This window comes from Ranitomeya variabilis, chromosome 7 (assembly GCF_051348905.1).
Source record: "Ranitomeya variabilis isolate aRanVar5 chromosome 7, aRanVar5.hap1, whole genome shotgun sequence".
NCBI lineage: Eukaryota > Metazoa > Chordata > Amphibia > Anura > Dendrobatidae > Ranitomeya > Ranitomeya variabilis.
In genome coordinates, this window is record NC_135238.1 from 844,120 (window position 1) to 860,856 (window position 16,737).

At 46.9% G+C, this 16,737-nt stretch overlaps 1 protein-coding gene across 1 annotated transcript in view; it reads left to right on the forward strand.

Moving 5' to 3' along the window:
* SLC5A2 (solute carrier family 5 member 2) overlaps positions 1-16,737 on the forward strand; it is a 136,207-nt gene that overhangs the window by 62,592 nt on the left and 56,878 nt on the right. Inside the window, exons 3-4 of the mRNA XM_077273589.1 lie at positions 15,831-15,935; positions 16,454-16,513. Coding sequence (XP_077129704.1) covers positions 15,831-15,935; positions 16,454-16,513 — 165 coding nt within the window. The remainder of the gene's footprint in view (positions 1-15,830; positions 15,936-16,453; positions 16,514-16,737) is intronic.

Consider the following 16,737-nt stretch of genomic DNA (forward strand, 5'->3'; position numbering starts at 1 on the left):
ACGGCACCGACCTGACACTGTCTGTAGTCACTGAGCACAATCCTGATCACAGGTATCAGTGTAATCAGCATAACGGCACAGACCTGACACTGCCTGTAGTCACTGAGCACAATCCTGATCACAGGTATCAGTGTAATCAGTATAACGGCACCGACCTGACACTGTCTGTAGTTACTGAGCACAATCCTGATCACAGGTTTCAGTGTAATCAGTATAACGGCACCGACCTGACACTGTCTGTAGTCACTGAGCACAATCCTGATCCCAGGTATCAGTGTAATCAGTATAAGGGCACCGACCTGACACTGCCTGTAGTCACTGAGCACAATCCTGATCACAGGTATCAGTGTAATCAGTATAACGGCACCGACCTGACACTGTCTGTAGTCACTGAGCACAATCCTGATCACAGGTATCAGTGTAATCAGTATAACGTCGCCGACGTGACACTGTCTGCAGTTACTGAGCACAATCCTGATGACAGGTATCAGTGTAATCAGTATAACAGCACCGACCTGACACTGTCTGTAGTCACTGAGCACAATCCTGATTACAGGTATCGGTGTAATCAGTATAACGGCACCGACCTGACACTGTCTGTAGTCACTGAGCACAATCCTGATCACAGGTATCGGTGTAATCAGTATAACGGCGCCGACCTGACACTGTCTGTAGTCACTGAGCACAACCCTGATGACAGGTATCAGTGTAATCAGTATAACGGCACCGACCTGACACTGTCTGTAGTCACTGAGCACAATCCTGATCACAGGTATCAGTGTAATCAGTATAACGGCACCGACCTGACACTGTCTGTAGTCACTGAGCCCAATCCTGATCACAGGTATCAGTGTAATCAGTATAACGGCACCGACCTGACACTGTCTGTAGTCACTGAGCACAATCCTGATCACAGGTATCAGTGTAATCAGTATAACGGCACCGACCTGACACTGTCTGTAGTCACTGAGCACAATCCTGATCACAGGTATCGGTGTAATCAGTATAACGGCGCCGACCTGACACTGTCTATAGTCACTGAGCACAATCCTGATCACAGGTATCAGTGTAATCAGTATAACGGCACCGACCTGACACTGTCTGTAGTCACTGAGCACAATCCTGATCACAGGTATCAGTGTAATCAGTATAACGGCACCGACCTGACACTGTCTGTAGTCACTGAGCACAATCCTGATCACAGGTATCAGTGTAATCAGTATAACGGCACCGACCTGACACTGTCTGTAGTCACTGAGCACAATCCTGATCACAGGTATCGGTGTAATCAGTATAACGGTGCCGACCTGACACTGTCTATAGTCACTGAGCACAATCCTGATCACAGGTATCAGTGTAATCAGTATAACGGCACCGACCTGACACTGTCTGTAGTCACTGAGCACAATCCTGATCACAGGTATCAGTGTAATCAGTATAACGGCACTGACCTGACACTGTCTGTAGTCACTGAGCACAACCCTGATGACAGGTATCAGTGTAATCAGTATAACGGCACCGACCTGACACTGTCTGTAGTCACTGAGCACAATCCTGATCACAGGTATCAGTGTAATCAGTATAACTGCACCGACCTGACACTGTCTGTAGTCACTGAGCACAATCCTGATCACAGGTATCAGTGTAATCAGTATAACGGCACCGACCTGACACTGTCTGTAGTCACTGAGCACAATCCTGATCACAGGTATCAGTGTAATCAGTATAATGGCACCGACCTGACACTGCCTGTAGTCACTGAGCACAATCCTGATCACAGGTATCAGTGTAATCAGTATAACGGCTCCGACCTGACACTGTCTGTAGTCACTGAGCACAATCCTGATCACAGGTATCAGTGTAATCAGTATAACGGCACCGACCTGACACTGTCTGTAGTCACTGAGCACAATCCTGATCACAGGTATCAGTGTAATCAGTATAACAGCACCGACCTGACACTGTCTGTCGTCACTGAGCACAATCCTGATCACAGGTATCGGTGTAATCAGTATAACGGCGCCGACCTGACACTGTCTATAGTCACTGAGCACAATCCTGATCACAGGTATCAGTGTAATCAGTATAACGGCACCGACCTGACACTGTCTGTAGTCACTGAGCACAATCCTGATCACAGGTATCAGTGTAATCAGTATAACGGCACCGACCTGACACTGTCTGTAGTCACTGAGCACAATCCTGATCACAGGTATCAGTGTAATCAGTATAACGGCACCGACCTGACACTGTCTGTAGTCACTGAGCACAATCCTGATCACAGGTATCAGTGTAATCAGTATAACGGCACCGACCTGACACTGTCTGTAGTCACTGAGCACAATCCTGATCACAGGTATCAGTGTAATCAGTATAACGGCACCGACCTGACACTGTCTGTAGTCACTGAGCACAATCCTGATCACAGGTATCAGTGTAATCAGTATAACTGCACCGACCTGACACTGTCTGTACTCACTGAGCACAATCCTGATCACAGGTATCAGTGTAATCAGTATAACGGCACCGACCTGACACTGTCTGTAGTCACTGAGCACAATCCAGATCACAGGTATCAGTGTAATCAGTATAACGGCGCCGACCTGACACTGCCTGTAGTCACTGAGCACAATCCTGATCACAGGTATCAGTGTAATCAGTATAACGGGGCCAACCTGACACTGTCTGTAGTCACTGAGCACAATCCTCATCACAGGTATCAGTGTAATCAGTATAACGGCACTGACCTGACACTGTCTGTAGTCACTGAGCACAATCCTGATCACAGGTATCAGTGTAATCAGTATAACAGCACCGACCTGACACTGTCTGTAGTCACTGAGCACAATCCTGATCACAGGTATCAGTGTAATCAGTATAATGGCACCGACCTGACACTGCCTGTAGTCACTGAGCACAATCCTGATCACAGGTATCAGTGTAATCAGTATAACGGCTCCGACCTGACACTGTCTGTAGTCACTGAGCACAATCCTGATCACAGGTATCAGTGTAATCAGTATAACGGCACCGACCTGACACTGTCTGTAGTCACTGAGCACAATCCTGATCACAGGTATCAGTGTAATCAGTATAACGGCACCGACCTGACACTGTCTGTCGTCACTGAGCACAATCCTGATCACAGGTATCGGTGTAATCAGTATAACGGCGCCGACCTGACACTGTCTATAGTCACTGAGCACAATCCTGATCACAGGTATCAGTGTAATCAGTATAACGGCACCGACCTGACACTGTCTGTAGTCACTGAGCACAATCCTGATCACAGGTATCAGTGTAATCAGTATAACTGCACCGACCTGACACTGTCTGTAGTCACTGAGCACAATCCTGATCACAGGTATCAGTGTAATCAGTATATTGGCACCGACCTGACACTGTCTGTAGTCACTGAGCACAATCCTGATCACAGGTATCAGTGTAATCAGTATAACGGCACCGACCTGACACTGTCTGTAGTCACTGAGCACAATCCTGATCACAGGTATCAGTGTAATCAGTATAACGGCGCCAACCTGACACTGTCTGTAGTCACTGAGCACAATCCTGATCACAGGTATCAGTGTAGTCAGTATAACGGCACTGACCTGACACTGTCTGTAGTCACTGAGCACAATCCTGATCACAGGTATCAGTGTAATCAGTATAACGGCACCGACCTGACACTGTCTGTAGTCACTGAGCACAATCCTGATCACAGGTATCAGTGTAATCAGTATAACGGGGCCAACCTGACACTGTCTGTAGTCACTGAGCACAATCCTCATCACAGGTATCAGTGTAATCAGTATAACGGCACTGACCTGACACTGTCTGTAGTCACTGAGCACAATCCTGATCACAGGTATCAGTGTAATCAGTATAACGGCACCGACCTGACACTGTCTGTAGTCACTGAGCACAATCCTGATCACAGGTATCAGTATAATCAGTATAATGGCACCGACCTGACACTGTCTGTAGTCACTGAGCACAAGCCTGATCACAGGTATCAGTGTAATCAGTATAACAGCACCGACCTGACACTGTCTGTAGTTACTGAGCACAAACCTGATCACAGGTATCAGTGTAATCAGTATAACGGCGCCGACCTGACACTGTCTGTAGTCACTGAGCACAATCCTGATCACAGGTATCAGTGTAATCAGTATAACAGCACCGACCTGACACTGTCTGTAGTCACTGAGCACAATCCTGATCACAGGTATCAGTGTAATCAGTATAACAGCACCGACCTGACACTGTCTGTAGTTACTGAGCACAAACCTGATCACAGGTATCAGTGTAATCAGTATAACGGCGCCGACCTGACACTGTCTGTAGTCACTGAGCACAACCCTGATGACAGGGCACTTTATGCAGTTTTTTCCTGGCAGTATCCTTGCAAGGAAAGCATCAGTTCTACAAGGGCTATCAAAGGGCCCTTTCACACATCAGTTTTTAGCTGCCGAGAGAGAGACCAGAATGGGAAATTCTTGATTTGAATGGAAAATGCATATTTTGTGTAAAAAAAAAAGAAAAAAAAAAAAAGGATTCAGTCCCCGGATTCCATCATTTCACCTAACGTTTCATATGTTTTTAGCCGGAACCGTCGCTGTGCATTTTTCCGACGGACAGAAAATGTTCCTATGTACGTTTTCTCCGGCCGCCGGAAAACAAATTTTAGATGGATCCGGCAAAAAGCAGATAAAACGTGAACCCATCCGTCGCAATCCGGCACTAATACAAGTCTATGAGAAAAAAAAGGATCCGGTGACAACTTTTGCCGGATCCGTTTTTTTCAAATTCGCCGGATTGTACCTGACGGCAAAATAACTGATGTGTGAAAGGGGCCTATCTTCTGTGATTGGAGAGGAATTGAGACAGCAGACAAATCCAAGGATCTGCTGATCGGTGACTTAGTGGCATAGGATTTGGAGCTGTGTATTCTGACACCTGGTAAAAGAGGCAGCCCAACTCCTAAGGCCAGAAATAACGTCTCCAGATGGTGCCAACAGCGCAGCTCTCAGCAGAACATGGACTTCCCCTTACAAATGGCTGTTTTAAAAGCTAGAAGCATGTGATACGAATTTGTGCCTGCAGGTTACACTACAGAACCAACAGGCTGCCCAGGCCAAGAGAGAGGCTGCCCAGGCCGGGAGAGAGGCAGCCCTGGCCAAATTGCCAAGTGCAAACCGTTCAGGCCACCCCGTGCCAATGATATTAATTCCCATTTGGAAATATTCCCTGTGATGGAGAAAGATGGGGATTTGGACCCTTTTCTGTGGGAATTTGAAAAAAACCTACAGACAAAATCTGAATCTGAGGACTCTATGCTACCAGCTGTGAGGAAATAGAGAATCTGATGGTCAAGGGTCAATTTTTCTACATCTGTCCTATGCATGTAAGTCATTTTATGTATGACCAAGAGCCCAAAACTTTTCATCAAGCTTCAAAGATTGTGAACTCTTATGCTGCCAACAGGATGCTAGAAGCTAGGAAACCATCAGGATTCAGCTGGAGGGGAGGTAAGCCAGTCAGGAACCTGTGTCCCTCTGCCAGCCGATCACTGGGGCATTCTATTTCTACTTTCTTCAGTTCCCTGGGACCAGACGTCGATGCTTTACATGCAACAAGGTGGGACATGTTAGTGTTGCTTGCCCGGATAAGAAGACAAGCCCTACTATGACCACAAAGCCACCTAGGTCTTCACCTTCTGTCTTATTTGTAGCTGGTACAGAACAAATTCAGCTGATAGAAGATCTATTATGGGAGTTTCAAGCTGCTTTCTCCAGAAATTAAGATGATTTTGGATGTGCAACCTGCATTGAACATGGATTCCGATGGGAAGCACACCTCTGATCCATGAGCCAAATCGACAGATTTCCCTAACATGTACCTGTAAGTAAAAGCCATGCTACCACAGATGCTGAGTAGTGGAGTATTGTAGGAAAGTCAGTAAACTATCTCAAGTTGAATAGTGTCATTGTACGAGAAACTCACTGTAACTGGATCTACCGTGCTGTAGTACCTCTTTCAGTACCATCCTGTGTTTCAGGAGGTCCACTCTGCTTTGGCTGGAGTCTGAATGAAGGACGCTGGCTGGAATTGCTTGGTTATATGGGCACATATAAAAGATCACTGCTTCTCCATGTATTTCCAGTGTGTCAACGCTTTACTCACAGGACACAGAATATATCACACAGATACAGAAGGCAGGCCAATTGAAAAGCAGCAGGCCAGACATACATTACAATGGCCACAGGTGGCCGGAGCCTGCCGATATTTACTGCGGGAATTACAAAGGTGGGGAGGTCACAAGGGGGATATCTTGTCCCCTCTGCCCAGGGGCGCAGCCTGGGGGCTGATGCATTAGGGACATGAATCTCACATGGAAACTATTATACAAACATAGAACTGCACAACATATTCTGGGTGCTGGGGGGTTCCGTAACACTCACCTTTTGCCTAAAGTGGAAATGTCCCTGACGGCACTTGGACAGGCCTAGCATTTCTCCACCTTAAATTTGGCAAGTACCTGCTGACAATTCCAGCTTCTATGAGTTCAATAAAATGCCTTTTGAACTCACCAATGCACATGAGATGTTTCAGCGGTTAATGGAGCACTGTTTGGGAGAGCTGAATTTTTAATCTATCTTGATTTATCTGGACGATGTCATCGTTCATGCACCCACCTTTGAGCAACATCTATAAAGACTACGACAAGTGCTGACTCCTCTACAGGCCTATGGTCTGAAGTTGAAGCCTCAAAAGTGTAATTTGTTTGAGGCAGAAATTGAATATCTAGGGCACATGGTGCCTTTGGGTGGAGTCAGCCTGGCTGGAAGTTAAGTGGAAGCTGTAAGGAGCTGGCCTTCGCCAAGAACTCTTTGAGAGCTTTGCATCTTCCTGGGACTAACAGGATATTATCAATGTTTCATCTCGAACTTCACTAAGAAAGTTGAGCTACTTCAGACGTTACTGAAGGGGACCGCAAAAGGCCCAAAGAATCATCCCATTGCCTGGGGATCCTCACAACAACGGGACATGGATCAGCTGAAAGAAGCCTTGACCAATGCCCAGTGTTGACATAAGCTCAATATGATTGTCCATTCATTATATACATGGGCGGAAGGCTTCATAGATTGAGAGTGGTGCTAGCCCAGGTGCAGCGGGGCCAGGAACAAGTAATAGCGTACAGCAATCAGTCTTTGATAAACTCTGTATGAAACCTAGATAACTACATTTCCTTTAAACTGGTGTTGTTGGCACTCATCTGGGCCATAATCGAGAATTTCGCCGAACACTTCACTTTAGCACAGGTTTTGGTCCAGCCTGACAATAATCCATTGGCTCATCTGCAAAGTGCGAAGCTGGGGCCCTGAAATAGAGGTGGATCACTCCAATAGCAAAGTTTAATTACACCACCGGCAACGAGAATGCTTATGCTGATGCTTTGTCTTGAGTCACCCTTCCCGTTTCCTCCAGAGAGGTGGATGAAGAAGAGACTAAGATACCAGACTTAGGTCGAGTGAAGACCGCAGCCTTTGTCGTCAAGACTAAAGGAGTTACAGCAAGCGAGGTGGTGTTGCTCAGCAGTACACCGGCCGAATGGGCCCAGACCCAAGATAAAGACCCTGTAATCTGGATGATCAAGGGCTGTCTACTAGAAGGGGAATAGCATTCAGTGATGGCTCAGGCTGAATTGTCCTCAAATGGCTGGAAGATTCTGCATCAGTGGGTAAAACTTTGTGTTAAAGATGGTGTAATATACAGGACAGTGTATTTGCCGTCAGAGAGAGAAGACGTGGCAAGTCGTGATTCCTAGCAGCCTAGCTCAGAGTGTGGCAAAGGAGGGCCATTTGAAAAGTGCCCATTTCGGTCCAGAGAAAAATTATAAATGGACTCCACGTACAAATGTACTCTCCTCAGCTGGAGCAGATCGTCAGAAGTCAACCAGCAATGCAGAGCTTGTGAGTTGGCGAACAATGGAGCAGAGGGAACTCAAGGCATAGATTCATAGAATCTTTGAAAGTTAGAGTGGAAAGAGATCTCATGGGTCATCGTGTCCAACCCCCTGCGCAATTCAGGATTCACTAAACCATTTCAGATATGTCTGCCCAGCCTCTGTTTGAAGACTTCCATTGAAGGAGAACTTGCCACCTCTCGTGGCCGTGTGTTCAACTCATTGATCACCCTCACTGTCAAAGCTTTCTCTAATATCTAATCTGTATCTTCTCACTTTCTGTTTCATTCCATTGCTTCTCATGTTTCCATGTGCAAATGAGAATAATAATGATCCCTCTGCACTGTGACATCCCTTCAGATATGTCACGGGGTTACCACAACCGAGAGGAGCCAGAAAACTTCAGCGTCTGAGTGCTCATACTCCTGCACTGAGAAGAAGCATTTCTCCTTTGTTTTAATGGTGTTTATTTATTTTGGCAGAACAGGGGTTAATCAGCCATGTTGGAAACTCTGAGCTCTCAGCTGAGCTCAGTTAGCCACTCCCATCCCCTTTATAATCTGGGTTCTGATTCAAATCCATGTCAGAGCTAGCATTTGCATGGCTTAGGAGGAGAAATGTTCATATGAGATGGAGTTTTGGAGGAGTTATCTGTGATTATTGCGTGGTTTGTAAGTGGGATAATTCCCTTCCTTCTCCTACTTTGGTTTTTCTCCCATTCTCCACTCCCTGGTGCATTCCTCTGTTATGTGAGTGAATATTTGAATGCGTGCTATTTTCAGTTACCTTTGTTTGTGTTGCCTTGTTCGTCGGGTTGATGTACAGTAGTGCCCCTCTTCCCTGGGTGAGGAAAGAGAACAGATGGAGGGCTAACACAGGAGATAAGGCAAGGATGATGGCCCTGGCATCTTCACCTTCAGAAGTATCCCAGGGAATAGGGCAAGCTTGGGTGCTCCCTAGTGGTAGAGACAGGGAAGGAGCCCCTTGTCCCAGGTCAACCGACATCTGAGTCGTGACAAGATATTTGTAGACAGCTATTAAATCTCCTCTTAACCTTAGTTTTTGCAAGCTAAACATTCCCAGATCCTAACCGTTTAACCGTTCCTCATAGGACATACTTTGCAGTCCATTCACCATCCTGGTCACTCTTCTCTGAACTTGCTCCAGTATTTCAATGTCTTTTTTTAAATGAACACTGAGGAAATGGCCTGAGAGCGGAGAGTAATGCTGAGGAGATTGCCTGAGGGTGGAGAGGAACACTGAGGAAACTGCCTGAGAGCAGAGAGGAGTGCCGAGGAGATTTCCTGAGGAATGCCAAGGAATCGGCCTGAGAGCAGAGAGGAACACTGAGGAAATGGCCAGGGGGCAGAGAGGAACACAGAGGAGATAGCCTGAGAGCAGAGAGGAGCGCCGAGGAGATGGCCTAAGGACAGAGAAGAATGCCAAGGAATCGACCTGAGAGCAGAGAGAAACACCAAGGAGACGACCTGGCGCAGAGAGGAGTGCCGAGGAGATGGCCTGAGGGCAAAGAGGAATGCCAAGGAATCAGCCTGAGAGCAGAGAGGAACACTGAGGAAACAGCCTGATGGCAGAGACGAACAAAGAGGAGATGACCTGAAAGCAGAGAGGAGCGCTGAGGAGATGGCCTGAGAGCAGAGAGGAACACTGAAGAGACAGCATGGGGCAGAGAGGAGCGCTGAGGAGATGGCCTGAGGGCACAGAAGAATGGCAAGGAATCAGCCTGAGAGCAGAGAGGAACACTGAGGAAATGGCCTGAGAGCGGAGAGGAATGCTGAGGAGATGGCCTGAGGGCAGAGAGGAACATTGAGGAAACGGCCTGAGAACACAGAGGAGCGCCAAGGAGATTTCCTGAGGGCAGAAAGGAATACCAAGGAATCGACCTGAGAGCAGAGAGGAACACCAAGGAGAATGCATGAAGCAGAGAGGAGTGCTGAGGAGATGGCCTGAGGGCAGAGAGCAGTGCAGAGGCGATGGCCTGATGGCAGTGAGGACTGCCAAGGAATCGGCCTAAGAGCAGAGCGGAACACTGAGGAAACAGCCTCGGGGGAAAAGAGAAGAACACAGAGGAGATGGCCTAAGAGCAGTGAGGAGCGCCGAGGAGATGGCCTAAGGGCAGAGAGAAATGCCATGAATCGACCTGAGAGCAGAGAGGAACACCGAGGTGACTGCCTGGGGCAGAGAGGAGTGTCAAGGAGATTTCCTGAGGGCAGAGAGGAATGCCAAGGAATCGGCCTGAGAGTAGAGAGGAACACCGAGAAGACGGCCTGGGGCAGAGAGGAGTGCCGCGGAGATGACATAAGGGCAGAGAAGTGCCAAGGAGATTTCTTGTGGGCAGAGAGGAATGCCAAGGAATTGGCCTGAGAGCAGAGAGGAACACTGAGGAAACGGCCTGGGGGCAGAGAGGAACACAGAGGAGATGGCCTGAGAGCAGAGAGGAGCGCCCAGGAGATGGCCTGAGAGCAAAGAGGAGGGCCCAGGAGATGGCCTGAGAGGAGAGAGGAGGGCCCAGGAGATGGCCTGAGAGCAGAGAGGAGGGCCCAGGAGATGGCCTGAGAGCAGAGAGGAGGGCCCAGGAGATGGCCTGAGAGCAGAGAGGAAGGCCCAGGAGATGGCCTGAGAGCAGAGAGGAAGGCCCAGGAGATGGCCTGAGAGCAGAGAGGAGCGCCCAGGAGATGGCCTGAGAGCAGAGAGGAGCGCCCAGGAGATGGCCTGAGAGCAGAGAGGAGCGTCCAGGAGATGGCCTGAGAGCAGAGAGGAGCGCTCAGGAGATGGCCTGAGAGCAGAGAGGAACACTGAGGAGGCGTCCTGAGATTAGAGAGGTATAAATAGAAATTAGGGTGCACTACTCCATAAAACATTAAGACAATAGGAATACAGTTATATGAAAAAGTTTGGGCACCCCTATTAATCTTAAGCTTAATGTTTTATAAAAATAGTTTTTTTTGCAACATCTATTTCAGTTTCATATATCTAATAACTGTTGGACACAGTAATGTTTCTGCCTTGAAATGAGGTTTGTTGTACTAACAGAAAATGTGCAATCTGAATTAAAACAAAATTTGACAGGTGCATAAGTATGGGCACCTCACCAGAAAAGTGACATTAATATTTAGTAGATCCTCCTTTTGCAAAAATAACAGCCTCTACTCGCTTCCTGTAGCTTTTAATGAGTTCCTGGATCCTGGATGAAGGTATTTTTGACCATTCCTCTTTACAAAACAATTCCAGTTCAGTTAAGTTTGATGGTCGCCGAGCATGGACAGCCCTCTTCAAATGATCCCACATATGTTCAATGATATTCAGGTCTGGGGACTGGGATGGCCATTCCAGAACAGTGTAATTGTTCCTCTGCATGAATGCCTGAGTAGATTTGGAGCGGTGTTTTGGATCATTGTCTTGCTGAAAGATCCATCCCCTGCATAACTTCAAGTTTGTCACTTATTCATGAACATTATTGTCAAGAATCTGCCGATACTGAGAGGAATCCATGCGTCCCTCAACTTTAACAAGATTCCCGATGCCGGAATTGGCCACACAGCCCCAAAGCATGATGGAACCGCCACCAAATTTTACTGTGGGTAGCAAGTGTTTTTCTTGGAATGCTGTGTTTTTTTGCTGCCATGCATAACGCCTTTTTGTATGACCAAACAACTCAATCTTGGTTTCATCAGTCCACAGGACCTTCTTCCAAAAAGTAATTGGCTTCCCCAAATGTGCTTTTGCATACCTCAGCCAACTCTGTTTGTGGCATGCTTGCAGAAACGGCTTCTTTCGCATCACTCTCCCATACAGCTTCTCCTTGTGCAAAGTGCGTTGTATAGTTGACCGATGCACAGTGACACCATCTGCAGCAAGTTGATGCTGCAGCTCTCTGGAGGTGGTCTGAGGATTGTCCTTGACTGATCTCACCATTCTTCTTCTCTGCCTTTCTGATGTTTTTCTTGGCCTGCCACTTCTGGCCTTAACAAGAACTGTACCTGTGTTCTTCCATTTCCTTACTATGTCACAGTGGAAATTGACAGGTTAAATCTCTTAGACAGCTTTTTGTATCCTTCCCCTGAACAACTATGTTGAATAATCTTTGTTTTCAGATCATTTGACAGTTGTTTTGAGGAGCCCATGATGCCACTCTTCAGAGGAGATTCAAACAGGAGGACAACTTGCAAGTTGCCACTTTAAGTAGCTTTTCTCATGATTGCATACACCTGGCTATGAAGTTCAAAGCTCAATGAGGTTACAAAACCAAAAAAAGTGCTTTAGTAAGTCAATAAAAAGTAGGTAGGAGTATTTAAAACAAGAAAATTATAAGGGTGCCCATACTTATGCACCTGTCAAATTTTGTTTAAATGCAGATTGCACATTTTCTCTTAGTACAATAAACCTCATTCCAAGGCAGAAACATTACTGTGTCCAACAGTTATTAGATATATGAAACTGAAATAGCTGTTGCAAAAAAAAACAATTTTTATAAAACATTAAGCTTAAGATTAATAGGGTGCCCAAACTTTTTCATATAACTGTATGTAAAAAGAGAGGGTACTGCAAGATGCATGGAAGACATCAAGATTAAATGGGAGGGAGAGAAAAGACCAATGCATGTAAGGGGCGCACACCTGATGTATAGGAACAAATCACAATATTTTGACACCAAAAGAACAAACAATGAATAAAAACATTAAAAACACGATAACAACAATACGACACCCCCATGTCCAAACAGGCCTGAGTGGCAAGATGTAGGTACAGATATGATAAGGAGAAATCAATACAATAATCAATAAATAACCTCCAAAAACATCAAGCAAGACTGTCTCTGAACAATGATTATGATTGGCAAGGCCTGTGCAAAGCACATAAGAAACAGATGTATAAATAAACAGTCAAGGGCAGAGAGGAACGCTGAGGAGACGACCTGAGGGCAGAGAGTATTGCTGAGAAGACAGCCTAAGAGCAGAGAGGAACGCTGAGGAGATGACCTGGGGGCAGAGAGGAATGCTGAGGAGACGACCTGATGGCAGAGAGGAATGCTGAGGAGACGACCCGAGGGCAGAGAGGAATGCTGAGGAGACAGCCTAAGAGCAGAGAGGAACACTGAGGAGACGACCTGAGGGCAGAGAGTATTGCTGAGAAGACGGCCTAAGAGCAGAGAGGAACGCTGAGGAGATGACCTGAGGGCCGAGAGGAACGCTGAGGAGACGACCTGATGGCAGAGAGGAATGCTGAGGAGACGACCCGAGGGCACATAAGAATACTGAGGCGATGACCTGAGGGCAGAGAGTATTGCTGAGGAGACGACCTGAGAACAGAGAGAAACGCTAAGGAGACGACCTGAGGGCAGAGAGGAATGCTGAGGAGATGACCTGAAGGCAGAGAGTATTGCTGAGGGGACGACCTGAGAACAGAGAGAAACGCTAAGGAGACGACCTGAGGGCAGAGAGGAATGCTGAGGAGACGACCTGAGGGCAGAGAGGAATGCTGAGGAGACGACCTGAGGGCAGAGAGGAATGCTGAGGAGACGACCTGAGGGCAGAGAGGAATGCTGAGGAGACGACCTAAGGGCAGAGAGGAATGCTGAGGAGACGACCTGAGGGCAGAGAGTATTGCTGAGGGGACGACCTGAGAACAGAGAGAAACGCTAAGGAGACGACCTGAGGGCAGAGAGGAATGCTGAGGAGACGACCTGAGGGCAGAGAGGAATGCTGAGGAGACGACCTGAGGGCTGAGAGGAATGCTGAGGAGACGACCTGAGGGCAGAAAGGAATGCTGAGGAGACGACCTGAGGGCAGAGAGGAATGCTGAGGAGACGACCTGAGGGCAGAGAGGAATGCTGAGGAGACGACCTGAGGGCAGAGAGGAATGCTGAGGAGACGACCTGAGGGCAGAGAGGAATGCTGAGGAGACGACCTGAGGGCTGAGAGGAATGCTGAGGAGACGACCTGAGGGCAGAAAGGAATGCTGAGGAGACGACCTGAGGGCAGAGAGGAATGCTGAGGAGACGACCTGAGGGCAGAGAGGAATGCTGAGGAGACGACCTGAGGGCAGAGAGGAATGCTGAGGAGACGACCTAAGGGCAGAGAGGAACGCTGAGGAGACCTGATGGCAGAGAGGAATGCTGAGGAGACGACCCGAGGGCACATAGGAACACTGAGGGGATGACCTGAGGGGAGAGAGTATTGCTGAGGAGACGACCTGTGAACAGAGAGGAATGCTGAGGAGACGGCTTGAATGTGGAATAATAGGAACAGGAACTTAGGTTTCAAATGTGATGGGCACCTGGACAGAAAGTTGACAGAGCTCATTATAGCCTTTTTGCATAACTGCTTTCCATTCTGCTCCTATAATGGACAGGAGAACAAAACATTTTAGGAGTGGTGTGAACACAGCCTTCAATGAGTTATCCATCACTTTCTAAACTTTTTTTTATGTGACCAGGTGAGCACAAAATAGAAAATGTGTGTAGTTAAGGGTGTGGCCTAAACTTTTACTATGGCTTGCTGCATTCTGTCCCGGTTTCATTCTTTAAAAGTTGGGAGGTATTCATAACGTCCCCTACGATTCTCTAGTATAAGTGTTATGTATACCATTCATGGAAGGGGGTATAGAGCCTCCAAATACTTCACACAATGTAAGGGACTGTAGCTATTCCTCATCATGTAGGAGGTGTAGTCCCTCCATGTGCCTCACTATTTGATGCAGTATTTTGGAAAATCAATGCCTCCTTACTCATCCATAATCTTCAAAATATCTACATTTTTTATGGCAGATTGATCTGGAAAAGGATCATCTATATGTAATTAACCATACTGTGGTCCTTTAAAGTCCTATAATAGTAGCATAGAGTTCATAGGGGATCGTCATGGAACTGTGGACTACTGTAACTATGTGGCGAAATATATTCCCAATCTCACAATGGATAACTGCAGTTATTAGAGGGAGGCAAAAGTTGGACAATACCAGACGATCTCCAGACCTCCCAATGAGCAGGGATTCTAGTGGAACATATCCCATTAAACATTATATCAGTTTACTCCTATATGAATAATGGATCCCTCTGGTTTTACAAGAGTTGTCATGGGACCCTCTGTGCCAATAGTGAGCGTACAGGTGTTACCACAACAGAGAGGAGCCAGAAGGCCACAGCATCTGATTGCTCCTACTCCTGTGCTGAGAAGAAGCACTTCACCTTCTTTGTAAATGGTGTTAATTTCTATTGGCATAACAGGGGTTAATTGGCCATGTTGGGAGCTCTGGGAGTCTGAGCTCTCAGCTGAGCACTGTTAGCCACTTCTATTCCCTATATAATCTGGGTCCTGACTGAAACCCATGTCAGAGCTAGCTTATGCTGCATGGCTTGGAGGAGAGGTGTTTATATGAGAAGGAATTTGGAGGAGCCATCTTTGAATGTTGCATGGGTTTGTAAGTGTGATAATTCCGTTCCCTCCTCTTAACTTGTTTTTTCCCCGTCCTCCACTCCCTTGTGCATTCCTCTGTTATATGTAAGTGAATATTTGTATGCCTGGTATTTCAGTTTACCCTTTTTCGTGTTGTCTTTTTCTTCGGGTTGGTGTACTGTGGTGCACAGTAGCACCCCTTTTCCCTGGGTGTGTGAAGAGAACAGACAGAGGGCTGATTCAGGAGATAAGGCAAGAGTGGAGGCCTCGGCATCTTCATCTAGGTCACCCCCTAGTGTTAGGGACAGAGAAGGAGCCCCTGGTCCCGGGTCACCCAACAGCTGAGTCGTGACACCAGGGCTTATTTTGTAGATTTCCAGGCTTAATAATGCCATTATCATCTAGAAATAGTGGCAATCTGACTCTCATTCATATCTTGTCTTTTGCAGGTTGGAGCTTCCCTTTTTGCCAGTAACATTGGCAGTGGTCACTTTGTAGGACTGGCTGGCACTGGGGCAGCAAGTGGCATCGCTGTTGCTGGATTTGAATGGAATGTAAGCTTGTTATTTTTGTATTAGGAGAAAGATTCATGTGAGAAGATGGACACATAAAAATCAGTGAGGAAGGAAGTCCAGCAGAAACCCAACCTCCGCCATAATCCCAGGGCTAGAGAACTAGGACAGCATCTCAGCTCTCTTCACTGGGACTTCCTAAACAGAAAACCTTGAAAGAGGGTGATCCATAGTGTGCTGCTTTCTGTACATATCCAGGGTTGTGTATACTGGAGAAGTCACAGCTATAGATGTGGCCATTCTGTCCCTAGGTGCTGATATAAGTCTTATTCTGTAGAAGGAGTGGATTGTGATTACTTTTGTCTCGAGTGTGATATCTCCTTGACGTGTGTCCAGTATTTCCTTAGTTCCTTTCTCCAGAGGAGACAACACCCAAATAAGAAGAGGCCAAAAATGAATCCATGTGTTTATAACCTGAAGATGAGTTGCTTAGGGAGGACACATTCTCAATGTCCCAAGTTCCCCACACAATAGCTCACTGTTTCTCTTCCTCCTTTTAGGCTCTTTTTGTGGTTTTGCTGATGGGATGGATTTTTGTTCCTGTTTACCTGACAGCTGAGGTGAGAAAAATACACGGTCCAGCTGGGGATCAACCATGGACCAGCTCAGCAACTTACAAGTGTGCTAGCCTTAGTGAACAGTCAGATGAGTGGACAGGAGGTCCAAGAGCTAAATATCTCCTGAAGCTTCCTTGGTAATGTTCTGATTGAAGAGAGTCCTCTGGGGCATTTTCCAGTTTATCTATTGAATAAACTGGTGTAATAATGTAAGATGCTATCACAAG